This window comes from Equus quagga, chromosome 1 (genome assembly GCF_021613505.1).
Source record: "Equus quagga isolate Etosha38 chromosome 1, UCLA_HA_Equagga_1.0, whole genome shotgun sequence".
Taxonomy (NCBI): Eukaryota; Metazoa; Chordata; class Mammalia; order Perissodactyla; family Equidae; genus Equus; species Equus quagga.
The window spans coordinates 18,733,758-18,747,284 of record NC_060267.1 but is presented as its reverse complement, the minus strand read 5'-3'; the positions used below and the strand labels follow the sequence as shown (position 1 = coordinate 18,747,284).

The 13,527-nt window shown below is 55.9% G+C and overlaps 1 protein-coding gene across 2 annotated transcripts; it reads left to right on the top strand.

Annotated features, from left to right (window-relative positions):
- The first annotated feature begins 8,479 nt into the window (after window positions 1–8,479).
- On the top strand, window positions 8,480–11,958 carry PRPH (peripherin). Of its 2 annotated transcripts, none has more exons than XM_046676301.1 (9): window positions 8,480–9,030; window positions 9,427–9,487; window positions 9,673–9,768; window positions 10,154–10,321; window positions 10,432–10,557; window positions 10,638–10,858; window positions 10,963–11,012; window positions 11,253–11,326; window positions 11,584–11,958. In XM_046676301.1, the coding sequence occupies exons 1-9, from the start codon at window positions 8,489–8,491 to the stop codon at window positions 11,647–11,649; spliced, it is 1,404 nt and encodes a 467-aa protein (XP_046532257.1). In that variant the 5' UTR covers window positions 8,480–8,488; the 3' UTR covers window positions 11,650–11,958. The 2 variants fall into 2 exon arrangements, with proteins under 2 accessions (XP_046532257.1, XP_046532254.1); XM_046676298.1 differs by having other exon boundaries at window positions 11,581–11,958.
- Window positions 11,959–13,527: the final 1,569 nt, after the last annotated feature.

Sequence of the window (13,527 nt, the reverse complement as noted above, 5' to 3'; positions counted from 1 at the left end):
CTGCTCTTATCAGATATCTCATCGACTCACAGGAGATGTCTAGCCTGGCGGTAAACCGATACTGAAATGCCCCTGGCAAAGGTAATCATGTCCAACTATACTATTTTAACAGCCATTTCAGTTTTTAAGTTTAATTCATTATTTTTGGAGAACCTATTTGGTGCAAGCCCCTGTGTTGTGTACTATAGGGAATTTGTTTAGCTTTTTTGTCCCCCTCAGTCTGCAGAGACAGATCACACAGGCAAACTCAAGGCAGTATATGCCACATGTCAGAAGAGGCTGTCACATGTTGCGTCGCTACCCCAAGCCATCCCCGTGGGTTGTTCTACCTGCCAGCGCAGCCCAGTAGTGCTCAGGCGTTGGGCAGGGGGAGGCTGGGCCCCTCCACCCCTAGGGTGAGTCTTAGTCCTCGCTGATCCAGGTAATTCCAGTTCTCTGGCGGGGATTGGTTAATGGAACCAGCATGTGATGCAATTATGGAAATGAGAGGTGAGATCATGTCTGCTGGTGGGGGTTGGGGAGAAGATGTTCCTCTGGGGAAAAATTTCCTTGCTCTTAAAAAGAAACGAAGGGAAAGCATTTCCTCTCTTGCAACCTTTGACATTATTTTGTGAGCACCTGATACTTGAAGTGGCTGAAGCCATCTTATGACCACGAGGGGACAAACGTTAGGACAAAAGCTGATGCTCTGAGCATGACAGAGCAGAAAGATACGGAGAACCTGGGTCCTTGCTAGGATGTTGAGCCTTTGAATTAACCAGCCCTGTAACTTCTCTGCCCCTGGGTTTTTTATTATGTGGGATTATAAATCCCCTTATTGTTTGGGACATTTTGAGCAGGGTCTTCCATTGCTTCCTGCCAAAACCATTCTAACTCATATAAGAGACTTATGCCATAGAAACTTTTAGGAAAATAATAAGAAAACAATTAAGACCTATTGAGAACTGTATAACTTCCTTTCCCGTGCAAACATTGCCCTGGGAGAGCAAAGACTCCATTCTCTCCTTCCTTTCCTCAGTTTTTGGCCTTCCTCTCCCTGCAGTTTCAGGTCAACCAAACTGATCTGCTTTTTCCTTTCAGTCTTTCCAGGAGACTTGGCCGAACTTAAACCATAAATTGAAAGCACACAGAGGCCTGAAGAGTGTACCTTCTTCCCTTTGATATGTAACTGTGATGGAGCCCTGGTCTGACCTGCAGAGGTATGGTTGAGCAAGCAGGCCCACTCTGGAAGTCATCTCTTCCCCGGAAGCCTAGCCAGAAGGGGCCTGAGCCCAGGGCAGCCCCAAATCTCGAGAGCTTTGAGCTGCCCTTGGAGACAAGGGGTTGGTGCCGGGGAAGTCTTGGGACAAGGACGGGAGCAGATTCTGGAGGCTCCAGGGTGTGAAGAGGGATCACTCAACTGGTGGTTCCCTGTGGGGGGGGCTGGTCCTTGGGTCCCTGAGAGGCTTGTTCTCCTTTTCTGGCCCGGGCAGTTTCCTCTACTCTTCCTCCCTTCTCCCCTTTCTACCCCTGCCCTCATCGCTCCTCCCTCCACTTCCATTTCTCCCTCCCCTCTCTCTCCCATGCATCTCCCCCCTTCCCCACCTCCAATTCCTCCATCAACTCCCTTCCCTCCAGCCTGGCGCCAGCACAGCAGTGTGTGCAGAGAGAATGCCCCCGGAGAGGGAGGGAACGTCTAACAGACGCTGACAGTCGGCCCTCGCTGGCTGGGAGATCCATGGGCTCTAGAAGCTGGATGCTCACAGCCAGTGGGCCCAGGTGTCATGATCACCTGCGAGGCCGGCAGGCAGAGGGCAGGCAGGGCAGATTGTAGGGCCTCGGACTCTGAACCTGTCTGTTCAGCTCTTCCTGGCCTCTCCCTGCAGGAGGTGGGGTGAGATGGATGGCAGAGTGTCACAATTCCAGAAAAGAGCCTCTCAGCAGCTGGCCTGATGGGCAGGAGCCCCCGTCCTGCCACATCTCAGGCACATACATGTGCTCAAGCCCCTGCCTGGGTAGGGAGGGGTGACCAGGGCTCCTCTAGCAGGGGCCAGAGCCAGGGCTGAATGTCCTCACAGCCCATGGAATTGTCAGGACTGCCTCCCATCTCAGCATTTCATTGGGAAAATGGGGGCTAGGAGGCCTGAGTGATCCCAGAGTTTCCCACGGGCTCTAACCTTCTGGGATTCCAGGCTGAGGGGTGCGTGGAAGGTGTGTGGAGGGAGGGAGTCTGCCAAGTGGGCCTGCGCAAAGTCTGCACCTTCTCTTGGGCAACCCCAGTAAACAGAGTTGGGGGTGGGGGATGCAGCCACTGCCCTCCATAGACTACCTGGCCATGGGCTGCTCTGCAAATGGACCCTTCAGCTGCGGATGAGGTCCTGTGTATGTTCCAGCTCGGGCACCACCCCGAGACCAGTTGCCCTGCCTCCCCCTCCCCTGCCCCTCTCTGCATAGGGACTGCTGCTCATTCCACCCGGAGGATCTTGGAGCATCACCCCGTGAAGGAAGAGCTTACAGCTCCTTGGGGACGGTGCTCTGAGACCCACCATGACCTTTAATGAATGCTTCTGGGGCCGGCCCCATGGCGAGTGGTTGAGTTCACACGTTCCGCTTCAGCAGCTCAGGGTTTCACCAGTTTGGATCCTGGGCACAGACGTGGCACTGCTCATGAGGCCATGCTGAGGAAGCGTCCCACATAGCACAGCCAGAAGGACCCACAACTAGAATATACAACTATGCACTGGCGGGCTTCGGGGAGGAGAAGGGGGAAAAAAGGGAAGATTGGCCACAGATGTTAGCTCAGGTGCCAATCTTCAAAAAAATAAATAAAAGCTCCTGTTATGACCCAGTGCCCTACTCAACAATCTCTGTGCCTGGAAAGAATGTCAGAAATGATTTCATCCAACCTCTTCATTTTACCAGTGAGGAAAGAAAGCTCACTGGCTGGCCCCAGACTGGGACCAGGTTTCTCGGTTTGGGTGAGGTGCTCTTTCCTTGAACATGAGACATCTCAAGTGTAAACACCTCTGCCAGGCTTTCCCACCCTCCATAAACCAGACCCACCTACTTAGGACTCCCACAGCTTCCCCTCTTCGGCCCTAGTCAGGCTGTCCTCACTGAGGCTTCATTGTTCTCTAATATATGATCTTACAATATGGGGAAGGGGAAATGTTTCATTATTTTTCCCAGTGATTTGCATTATATTTAAAAAGAAGTGAGGGGCTGGCCCAGTGGTATAGTGGTTAAGTTCGCAAACTCTGCTTCAGTGGCCCAGGGTTCATGGGTTCAGATCCTGGGCACAGACCTACACACTGCTCTTCATGCCACACTGTGGCAGCATCTCACATACAAAATAGAAGAAGATTGGCACAGATATTAGCTCAGGGCCAATATTCCTCACACGCACATAAAAAAAGACATTGACTTCTTAAAGAGTCTAGGAATCATTGTCTTATAGAAGGTCCCAATTCTGAAATTGTCTTCAGATTGACCTTTTAAAGTCATAAATCAGACCAAGTCATTTCCCTGCTTAAAACCCTCCAATGGCTTCTCATGGCATTTAAAATAAGCCATCAGCTCTGTACTCTGATTTACAAAGCCCCACATGCTCTGACTCCGTCCACTCCTCTAAGCTCACCTTTCCCTCTCTCCTCCCTGCCCACTTCACCTGCTGTCTCCAATTCCTCAAACCTGCCAAACTCATCCCAGCCTCACCCCTGTGCTCTGGCTCCTGTCTCTGCTAGGGGACAACTGAACATAATCCTGGATTTCGGGGGAAATAGCTATGAAGGCATTATTGGGACAGTTGGGGGATTTCAATACGGACTGTATATGAGAGAATGTTGTACCAATGTTAAATTTCTTGAGTGCATTAATACTACTGTGGTTATGTAGGAAAGTGTCCTTGTTCTTAGGAGGTGCGTGCTGAGGTATTTAGGGGTGAAATATCATGATGTCTGAAACTGACTTTCAAAGGAATTGTGGCAAAATATCAACAATCAGTAAATCTGGGAGAAGGGTGTATTAGTGTTCATAGGAGCATTTTTTCAACTGTCCTCTGGCTTTGAAAATCTTCGAAATAAAATGGGGAAAAGATGGACAATTTAAAAAGAAGAATCTTAATCCAGGTATCCTCAAATTTTCATGTGCATTAAAAATCATCTAGGAAGTCTGTTAAAATGCAGATTCTACAGAGTCAGAAGATCTGAGTGGAGCACTGGGATCTGCCTTTTAACAGGCCCGCGGGTGACTCTGAGTCAGGTCCCCAGGCCACACCATGAGAAGGGAGATTCACTTAGCATTCTGTGGCTGTAAGCTACTCTCCGGTTCTCCACTTGACGGGTAGCTGGTTGGAAGGGTCAGGCAGGCAGATGGAGTTGCGATGTTATAATGAGGGCAAGACTGGAGATTGTGGACACAGTTGGGGTGGTGGTGTTGGGGGCGGATTTTGCCTCCTTCTCTGGCTTTTGGCTTCTGGGGGGACAGAGGAGGCTCCTAGCGTCCAGGGGAAGAATGAAATCAGGGCTATGAACTCCTAATACTAGTGATGCTTTTCTATTTCACACACCCTAGGATAATTCTCCTCATCTGTAAAAAGGTGGTCATAATAACTAATTTTGAAGCACCTCCCAAATTCCAACCTTTCATGAGCCTTGAGTCGCAGATGCGTTCAGACTGCAGACATGTCATTCCAACTTCTTGCCAGAAGGTGGCAGCAATATATCTCTATATTTTCCAGACTGACAACCATGGGAAAGATTTTTTTTAAGTGCCTCAGGGTTGCCTCCAGTTTAACCAACATTTATCTGACCTGGGTCCTGTGCTAGACACCACCGACACAAAGGCAAATAAGACCTGATCATATTATCCGGAGAAGGGGGGAGGAAACATGTAAACATTACTGGTTTACTATGTGTGTGACTTTGGGCAAGTTGCCAAAACTCTCTGTGCCTCAGTTTATTCAACTGTAAAATGGGAATAGTAATAGTACTATTACTAAATAGTACTATTATTAAATCTCACAACACCCCTGAGAGGAGGTGTCATCATCCCTATTTTGTAGACTAAGAAACTGAGGCTCAGACAGGACAAGTAACTTGCCCAGGGTCACACAGCAAGTAAGTGCCCGTGGCAGCCTGATCTCTTCTCCCATGACCTTTCCCTCCATTCCACCTTAGCCTCAAATGCCCACTCCCTTAGAAATACCCTTGGAATCCTATCAAGAGTCCAGTCTTTACTCTGCCAATCTCCCACCCTCTCTTGCCCACACACCCCTCCTCATCCAGCTTTGAGTCTGTGGCCCGTCATCTGGTAGCACTCTTGTCAATAACCTAAAATTCAATGCTCACCTGCCTTGCAAACCTCCGAATGTGTCCAATTGTCATTTCTCTCCAAGTCTTCACCAGAGCAGCCAGGGCGGCAGAGGAGGAGGGGCAATATTAACACTGGCCAATCCTTCTACGGGTGGACTGTGTGCCACACACGAAGTGCTTCACATCTTGTAACTCATTCAATCCTCCAATTCTAAGATACTGTTATTATCATCCCCACTTATGGATAAAGAAAATGGGGTGAATGGAGGCTAAATCCCTCGCCCAAACCCGGAGCATCCCGCTAACTAAGCTGAGGGGCCGTGCTGGCACCCAGGCCGTCCGTCCAGAGTGCATGTCTTGATTGATACACTATTTGCCCAGGACAGAGAAAGGATGCGGCCAGCCTCCCCTCCCTCCATCAGCCGGGAGGTCCCTGCCCTCTTCCACCCTGGGTCCAGCACTACTCTCAGCCACTAGTGAGGACAATCCAAAAGCGGTCCAGCTCCTCACTGCACTCGGGAGCTGGAAATTAATAACAACAACAATAATATAGTAGGGATAATAAAAAAATTAGCTTATATTTTCAGCCTTTGTTATGTGTGTCCTAAGTATTTTACACGTATTTATCCATTTAATCCTCCCAACAACACTATGAGGCAGAAGCTACAATTACCCCCTTTTACTGAAGGACATGGAAGGACAGAGTAATGAGCCTAAATTCATACAATAGAGTTTTGGAGTCAGATGGGAAGCTCAGCAGCTGGATGCCACAGCCCTGGCTCCCAACCATGACCCTTTCCTATCCTTCTTTCAGCCCCCAGATCTCCCAGGCCTGGCTCTTTCTGAGTAAGGGGGGGAGTCTCTGCCTTGCCAGCAGGCCTGGTCCCCCCACTCCCAGCCCCAGCCTAACTCCCTCCACAGCTCCCAGAGCCCTACTGAGGAGGCCCTGGTCCCCTGCCCTCTGGGGCATCTGGGCTGGGAGCTGGGAGCTTAAACAGGGAGGGGGGGGACACCCCACCTGGAACTCCCCAGGCCCAGGCAGGGGCCTCCACTCTCAAAGGCCCAGGATTACCAGCAGCTCCTATAAAGACAGGGCCTGAGCTGGTCCTCCACAGGACTTGCCTGCCTCTTCGTGTGTGGCACCAGCTCAAACTCCCAGTTTGCTTCTGGAGGACAGCAGGCAGGGGCCGGTCAGGGCCTCGGCTGGGGTCCCTGGGGCTCTAGGCCAATGGCAGCTGGAGCTCAGAAGCCCAGGGCTGTGGCAGAAAGCACCAAGCTTTCCCCAGCCCTCTCTTACACCTGTCAAGCCCCCCACCCACAGCCTAGGCAGGACCCTCCCCCTCCACCATCCCGGGAGTTAGGGGGGACAAGTCCTGGCTTATCCATCCCATCCCTTCTCTCCCGTCCTCCGTCTTCCCATTCCCCTGGCAACCAAACCAGACCCATCAAGGAGAAGGACCTGGCAGCTGTGCAGGGAGAGACTAATGGCCCGGAAGGAAGGAGGGGCCTGGAGAGATGAAGGCGGTAGGGAAGTGAGCCGTGGGCGTTGGCCCATCTCAGAGGCCGCACAAAGCGGGGGAGGCTCCTCTGCCCTGCAATGCCGAGGAGCTGGCCTGCCAGGGAGCCGCCCTCCTCACCCCCTCAGCCAGAGATCCAGCCCGACTTCCAAACAGGCATCCCCAGTCGCCCAGCTCTCGTCCTCAGGGACAGGTCCGCCTGTCCCTGCTGGAGAGCCCTGGAGTCCCCGGCAGCAGCAGCCCCATGGCTTCTGGAAAACCCAACAGGCCTCAGCACCCCGGCTCCTGCAGACCATCCGAGCTGCCCTGTCCAGTCCTGGGCAGCCTGTGCCTGTGTTCTGGAAGCCGTTTGACACGCAAAGGCCAGACATTAGACTTCTGCTAACTCCCGGGTGGGGGAGGGTAGGAAGGGATATGTGTGTGTGTGTGTGTGTGTGTACACATAGGTGTACCTATGCATCTGTGTGCATGGGCTTGTGGACCTGTCCTGTGGCCTTCTCTCTCCTCTTTCAGTCCCTGGACCGTTGGGGATGGACACCTTCTCCGTCCCCATCTCTTCCCCATCCAGCCCCACCCATCCCTGGGTACCTGTAACTCCTCAATAGTAGAAACCGGTTCCTGCCAGTCCCTCCATCTCTCAGCCTTGGCAGCAGCTGCCACTCCTCAGCCCCCTCCCCTTCCTACCTCAGGAATCACCCTGGTTCCTGTAAGGCCCGTGACTGAGCAGCAGTTGGTTGGGGGAAGGGAAAAGTCCAGTAAAGCCAGACAGCCTATAACCAGCTCACTCGGCTCAGCCCCTGGCAGGGCACAGACCTTCCCAAGTGGGACCCAGAGCTGGGCCCAGTCACCCTCAGACCCCTCCCATGTGCCCACCCTGTTGAGGTCGGGTGAAGGTCCAGGTTTGGGAGCTGTGTCTTTAAGGCTGAGACATCAGCAGGCAACCCCCTGGCCAAATGTCCAGGAGAGGGGGAGGGGAAAGGGCCAGTCCATTAGCAGCAGAGCGGCGCCAGGCAACAGCCCTCCACAGGGCCCTGGGGATTACGGAGAGATCAGCCCTTCCCCACCCCCTCAGCTGCCTCTGCCCTCCTGCCCCCCATCTCGCCCTGGGTGTGGCGATGGAGAGGGTAGCTGACAGCAGGTGAAGGCAGAGCCTAGCCTTCAGGGGACAAGTGGAGGCACAGGCTGTTGGGCCTAAACCAAGACAACTCTCCATCCATCTGGGCCACCTCCTCCCTACTGATGTGCCAGAAGCCTGCCCTGTAACCTCCAGTCCTCCTATCCCCCAATTTTTACCAGCTCTTTCAGGCAGGGACCCCAGCTCCAGTCAGGCCCTCACATTCTAGGCTCCTGCGCTGGATGCTTTGCAGGAAGGCGCTGAGCCCCGGCCCTGACCCGTCTGTGGTCGTCATCCCTGCTTTCTTCCCAGCCAACAACAGGGGGAATCAAGCAGGCAGGGCGCCAGCAACCCGGGAGGGAGGGTGCGGTGCTTCTGCTGCTCCGCAGGGGTGGGGCGTCCCCCTCCCCACATAGCCCCGCCATCAGGCCAGTGGGAGGAGCTGCCCGTGCCCCCCCTGAGCCCGCAGGGCTAGCTATAAAGCCGCCTCGCAGCGGTCTGGGTCTGCGGCTCCTTCCCAGCTCTGGACCAGCCCTGCCAGCGGTGACTGCCCATCCTCGGCCGCCATGAGCCACCCGTCGGGCCTCCGGGCCAGCGTCAGTTCCACCTCATACCGCCGCACCTTCGGGCCACCGCCCTCCCTGTCCCCTGGGGCCTTCTCCTACTCGTCCAGCTCCCGCTTCTCGAGCAGCCGCTTGCTGGGCTCCGCGTCGCCCAGCTCCTCCGTGCGCTTGGGCAGCTTCCGCGGTCCGCGGGCGGGCGCGGGCGCTCTCCTGCGCTTGCCCTCGGAGCGCCTCGACTTCTCCATGGCCGAGGCTCTCAACCAGGAGTTCCTGGCCACGCGCTGCAACGAGAAGCAGGAGCTGCAGGAGCTCAACGACCGCTTCGCCAACTTCATCGAGAAGGTGCGCTTCCTGGAGCAGCAGAACGCGGCCTTGCGCGGGGAGCTGAGCCAGGCCCGCGGCCAGGAGCAGGCGCGCGCCGACCAGCTGTGCCAGCAGGAGCTGCGCGAGCTGCGGAGGGAGCTGGAGCTGCTGGGCCGCGAGCGCGACCGGGTGCAGGTGGAGCGCGACGGGCTGGCGGAGGATCTGGCGGCGCTCAAGCAGAGGTCAGGGGGCAGGGCCCGGGCTGGGCGGTGGCCGTCGAGGCAGCTGCTCCTCCCTCCCCTCCCGTCCCCACCAGCGCCCGAAGGAGTGGCTCCCCTTGCCAACCCCAGCGGGTGCAGGCAGCCTCCCCCCCCCCGGGGCCCCAACCCCCCCCCCCCCCCGCCCTCCCTCTACCACTTGACTGAGTCTCTGGGGAGGCGAGAAAGGGACCCCTCCCTGTATATAAAGGGGCCCCATCTCGCTCCCAGCCTGTTAGAGAGAAAACGGGGGCAATTCCATCAGGCAGCCTGAAGACCCCTCCTCGGGCAGCAGCAGCCTCGAACCCAGATCCTGGGGGGCGCCCCTCTGAGAGCTGGCGGCCACCCAGCAGCTCAGCCTCTGCTCACTCTTCCCGCCAGGCTGGAGGAGGAGACGCGCAAGCGGGAGGACGCGGAGCACAACCTCGTGCTCTTTCGCAAGGTGAGCCCAGGCCCCATGTCGTGCTCCGCCTTCCCTCCCCTATCCCCAGCCTGCGGATCCAGGGTGGCATCTGTGGGCACAGGGAGACGACCAAATGCCTCCAGAGGCCGACAGGGAGGGGCTGGCCCTTCCTCGGCCTGAGCAGCCCCTCCCTGCTCTTGAATCCTCACTGCCACCCCGTGAAGGACGTGGACGACGCCACCCTGTCCCGCCTGGAGTTAGAGCGCAAGATTGAGTCTCTGATGGATGAGATTGAGTTCCTCAAGAAGCTGCACGAGGAGGTGCGTGGACCCGCGGTCAGGGAAGGCTTCGGAAGTTGGAGGTGGTCTCCTGGGAGCTGGGGGACAAGCTCTGGAGGAGACTGGCGGGTGGAGCGGAGAAATCGCCCTGAGGAAGAGAAGCGAGATTTGCTGGGTAGACGCAGCCCCTCAACCCCCATCTACAGGTGGTTTGACTCCCACCCCTGCGCCACCTGGTGGCCAGCAGCGTAACCTGGCGGCTGGCTCGGCGCTGGCGGGGCGCGGGCGCGCAGTCCTACACGCGCCGCACACCCTGGCGCCCCCTTCTGTTCTCACTCAAGTGTTTCTTCTCTTTTCTGTGCGCGAACTGCGCGGCCCACGTGGCATCTGCCCCGGGAACTCGACGTCTGGTTGCCCTGGGCGGCAGGAGCTGCGAGACCTGCAGGTGAGCGTGGAGAGCCAGCAGGTGCAGCAGGTCGAGGTGGAGGCGACCGTGAAGCCGGAGCTGACGGCGGCGCTGAGGGACATCCGAGCGCAGTACGAGAGCATCGCGGCGAAGAACCTGCAGGAGGCAGAGGAGTGGTACAAGTCCAAGGTACGAGAGCCCAGGAGGGTCTGGGAGGTCCTGGGAGGGTGGGGCGCTGCGAGGAGGGCGCGTCCGTCCTCTCACAGCCGGGTTGCCCCCACCCCCCCGCCACCCCGCAGTATGCGGACCTGTCCGACGCTGCCAACCGGAACCACGAGGCCCTGCGCCAGGCCAAGCAGGAGATGAACGAGTCCCGACGCCAGATCCAGAGCCTGACGTGCGAGGTGGACGGGCTGCGCGGCACCGTGAGTACCAGGCTGCGCGCCCGGGCCCGGAGGGCTGGACGATGAAGACTGTTCCCCCACTGACCCCCTCTTCCCCCCAGAACGAGGCGCTGCTCAGACAGCTGCGGGAGCTGGAGGAGCAGTTTGCCCTGGAGGCCGGCGGGTACCAGGCGGGCGCCGCGCGCCTCGAGGAAGAGCTGCGGCAGCTAAAGGAGGAGATGGCGCGGCACCTGCGCGAGTACCAGGAGCTCCTCAACGTCAAGATGGCCCTGGACATCGAGATCGCCACCTACCGGAAGCTGCTGGAGGGCGAGGAGAGCCGGTGAGGGGCGGGGCTGCTGGGAGGTGGGTAGGGCGTGGTTGGGACGGCGTAGTGGGAAGGCTAGGGGCCCGGGCCGAGTCGCCGACCACTTGCTTCGCTCGCAGGATCTCCGTGCCAGTCCATTCCTTTGCATCCTTAAGTATAAAGACGACTGGTAAGTCCCCCACGCCTGGCTTCCAACCTGCCCGGCCCCTTGTCCACTTCTGCCCTGACCTGACTCTTGCTATGGCTCAGCTCAGAGATCGTTTCTCTCCTAGAACTACTGAGCCCTGGTCTACACTCGCTCCTGCTCCTCATGCCCTGGTCCTCCCCTCCCCTCCTATCCCTTCCCCTCTAAGACTGAGTGAGAAAACCCAAGCCTCCTCCCTTCCACGCCTCATTGTGCTTTTTCCAGTGCCTGAGGTGGAGCCTCCCCAGGACAGCCGGAAGATGGTTCTGATCAAGACCATTGAGACCCGGAATGGGGAGGTGAGATGGATCACTTGAGCCCGGGACCCTATCGTTTCCCATATTATTTCTGAGCCCCAGCCAGGCTGCAGCTGACGTTAGGGTATTGTAGGTTAGTGGTTCTTGGGGTGGGAGGGAGAGAGGGAGGTAGAGAAGGTGGATGGAGAGACTGGAGGCTCAGCTGGTTATGCCAGGGAGGGGGACACGGTGCCCCAAAGGAGCTGGAAGGAGGGTGGTGCTGAATGGTTTGTGCCCTTCACATGCCTTGCCCCCAGCAGGTGGTGACAGAGTCCCAGAAGGAGCAGCGTAGTGAGCTGGACAAGTCTTCTACTCACAGCTACTGAACCCGTTGGTCCAGAGCTCCCTGACCCTTCCCTAGGCCTCCTCTAAGCCTGAACCCCGACGCCAGTCCTGAATTAGTCTCCTCTCCCTCTGCATGTATCTTGGGGATGACACCAGTCACCCCTTCCCTGGCCAAGCCCTACCCAGCAGCTGTAGCTGGGCCTGTCCCTGCCCTGACACATAGACATGATCAATATGTTCCCCTTTTCTCATCCTGGTAAGACGCCAATGATCCCTAGGACTAGTGTGCCCCTGACATGACCCCATGATCATGCGTGGGCCAGCATCTGAGTGTCACTTTTGAATCAAATAAAACTGCTGTCAAGAGAACCCTGTCCAGTGCATTTGTGTCTGTGGAAGTGGGGATGCCAACCCAGATGGGGAGGAAACTCAGCAGTATTTTCCCCTTGTCTCAAGTCATTTCTTTTCTGGCTCCCACGATCTCAGCACCTATGACTCCCATCTACTCTTCTGGTTTTTCTCCTACCTCTCTGTTCATTTCTTTGCTTCTTTTCCCCATCTGTAGCCCTGAGTGTCCCGCTGCCTGCTGGGTGTCCCAAAGGCCACTCACACTCAATGTGTCCAACACAGCTCGTCATCTCCCTCTCCACCATCTGCAATCAGGTTCTTCCTTCTGGATTCCTCGCTCTAGAAGGAGGCACCACGAGGACCTCTGTCGCCCAAATTAGAACTCACTTCATCTTCTACCCCTTTCTTTTCTTCCCCCCCCCCCCCCCCATTCTGTTAATTCTACTTCTAAACTCTGTCTGGTTCTCTCCATCCCCACTGCCACCACCCTAGTCCAGGCCACAATCATCTCTTGCCTGGGTTACATTATCTACATCAATGGTCTCTTTCCCCTGGCCTTGCCCTGCCACCCACCTAAACCGATTCAACACTCTTAGTCGGCAAATCAGATTCTGCTGCCACCACTCCTCCCCCTGCTTGAAAATGTCTGCTTCTATGCTGGCCCTCAACTCCGCTCCATCCTACTCTTGCCTTCAAGTCCAAGTCTACTTTTGAATTTAAAATGATCTTCTTCACTCAATTATGGAGCTAAGTGCAGGGAGTAAGCCAGGAGCCCTGCTCCCAAGGGGGTCACAACCTGGGGTGGCAGAGATAGACAAATCTGTGGAGAATTCCACTTGGCGACGAGTGCTATGACCAGGATAAGGAGACGGTGTGGTGGGAGCATGAAGAGGAGCCCCTAACGCACGCAGCCTTGCATGGTAGGGATGGCTTCCCCAAGGAGGCGCCCTCACACGGGGCCCTGAAGGATGAGCGGGGGTCAGTCAGGTGAGCCGAGGAGGAGGGCTTTCCAGGCAGGTAAATCAGGTGGGAGGTAGGAGGGAGGGAGTTTGGAAAGTGAAAGTTGTTCTATGATGCTGGAGAGAATAGAAAGGAAAGAATGGTGTTGAGGCTGGAAAGATGAAATGAGGGCCTTATATGCCATATTAAGGCATTTGGAATTTATCCTAAAGAAAAGGGAAGGAGAGGGGCTGGCCCCGTGGCCGAGTGGTTAAGTTCACGCGCTCCGCTGCAGGCGGCCCAGTGTTTCGTTGGTTCGAATCCTGGGCACAGACATGGCACTGCTCATCAGACCACGCTGAGGCAGCGTCCCACATGCCACAACTAGAAGAACCCACAACGAAGAATACACAACTATGTACCGGGGGGCTTTGGGGAGAAAAAGGAAAAAATAAAATCTTTAAAAAAAAAAAAAATTAGTTTAAAAAAAAAAAAAAAAAAAAAGAAAAGGGAAGGAGACTTAAGGGTTTTAATCAGGAGGGTGAAGGATTCAGACCTGCATTTTGGAAAGGTCAGCTGGCTGTAGTGTGCAGAAACGATTAGAAGGAGATGGAGGAGCAGTTCGGAAGCTG

Bases quoted from the DNA above. Each gene is read 5' to 3' on its own strand.
- PRPH (XM_046676298.1), top strand. From the start codon at position 8,489: ATGAGCCACCCGTCGGGCCTCCGGGCCAGCGTCAGTTCCACCTCATAC. The intron at 9,769-10,153 runs GTGCGTGGACCC...CCTGGGCGGCAG, and splicing joins TCAAGAAGCTGCACGAGGAG to GAGCTGCGAGACCTGCAGGT. The intron at 11,327-11,580 runs GTGAGATGGATC...CCTTGCCCCCAG, and splicing joins TTGAGACCCGGAATGGGGAG to CAGGTGGTGACAGAGTCCCA.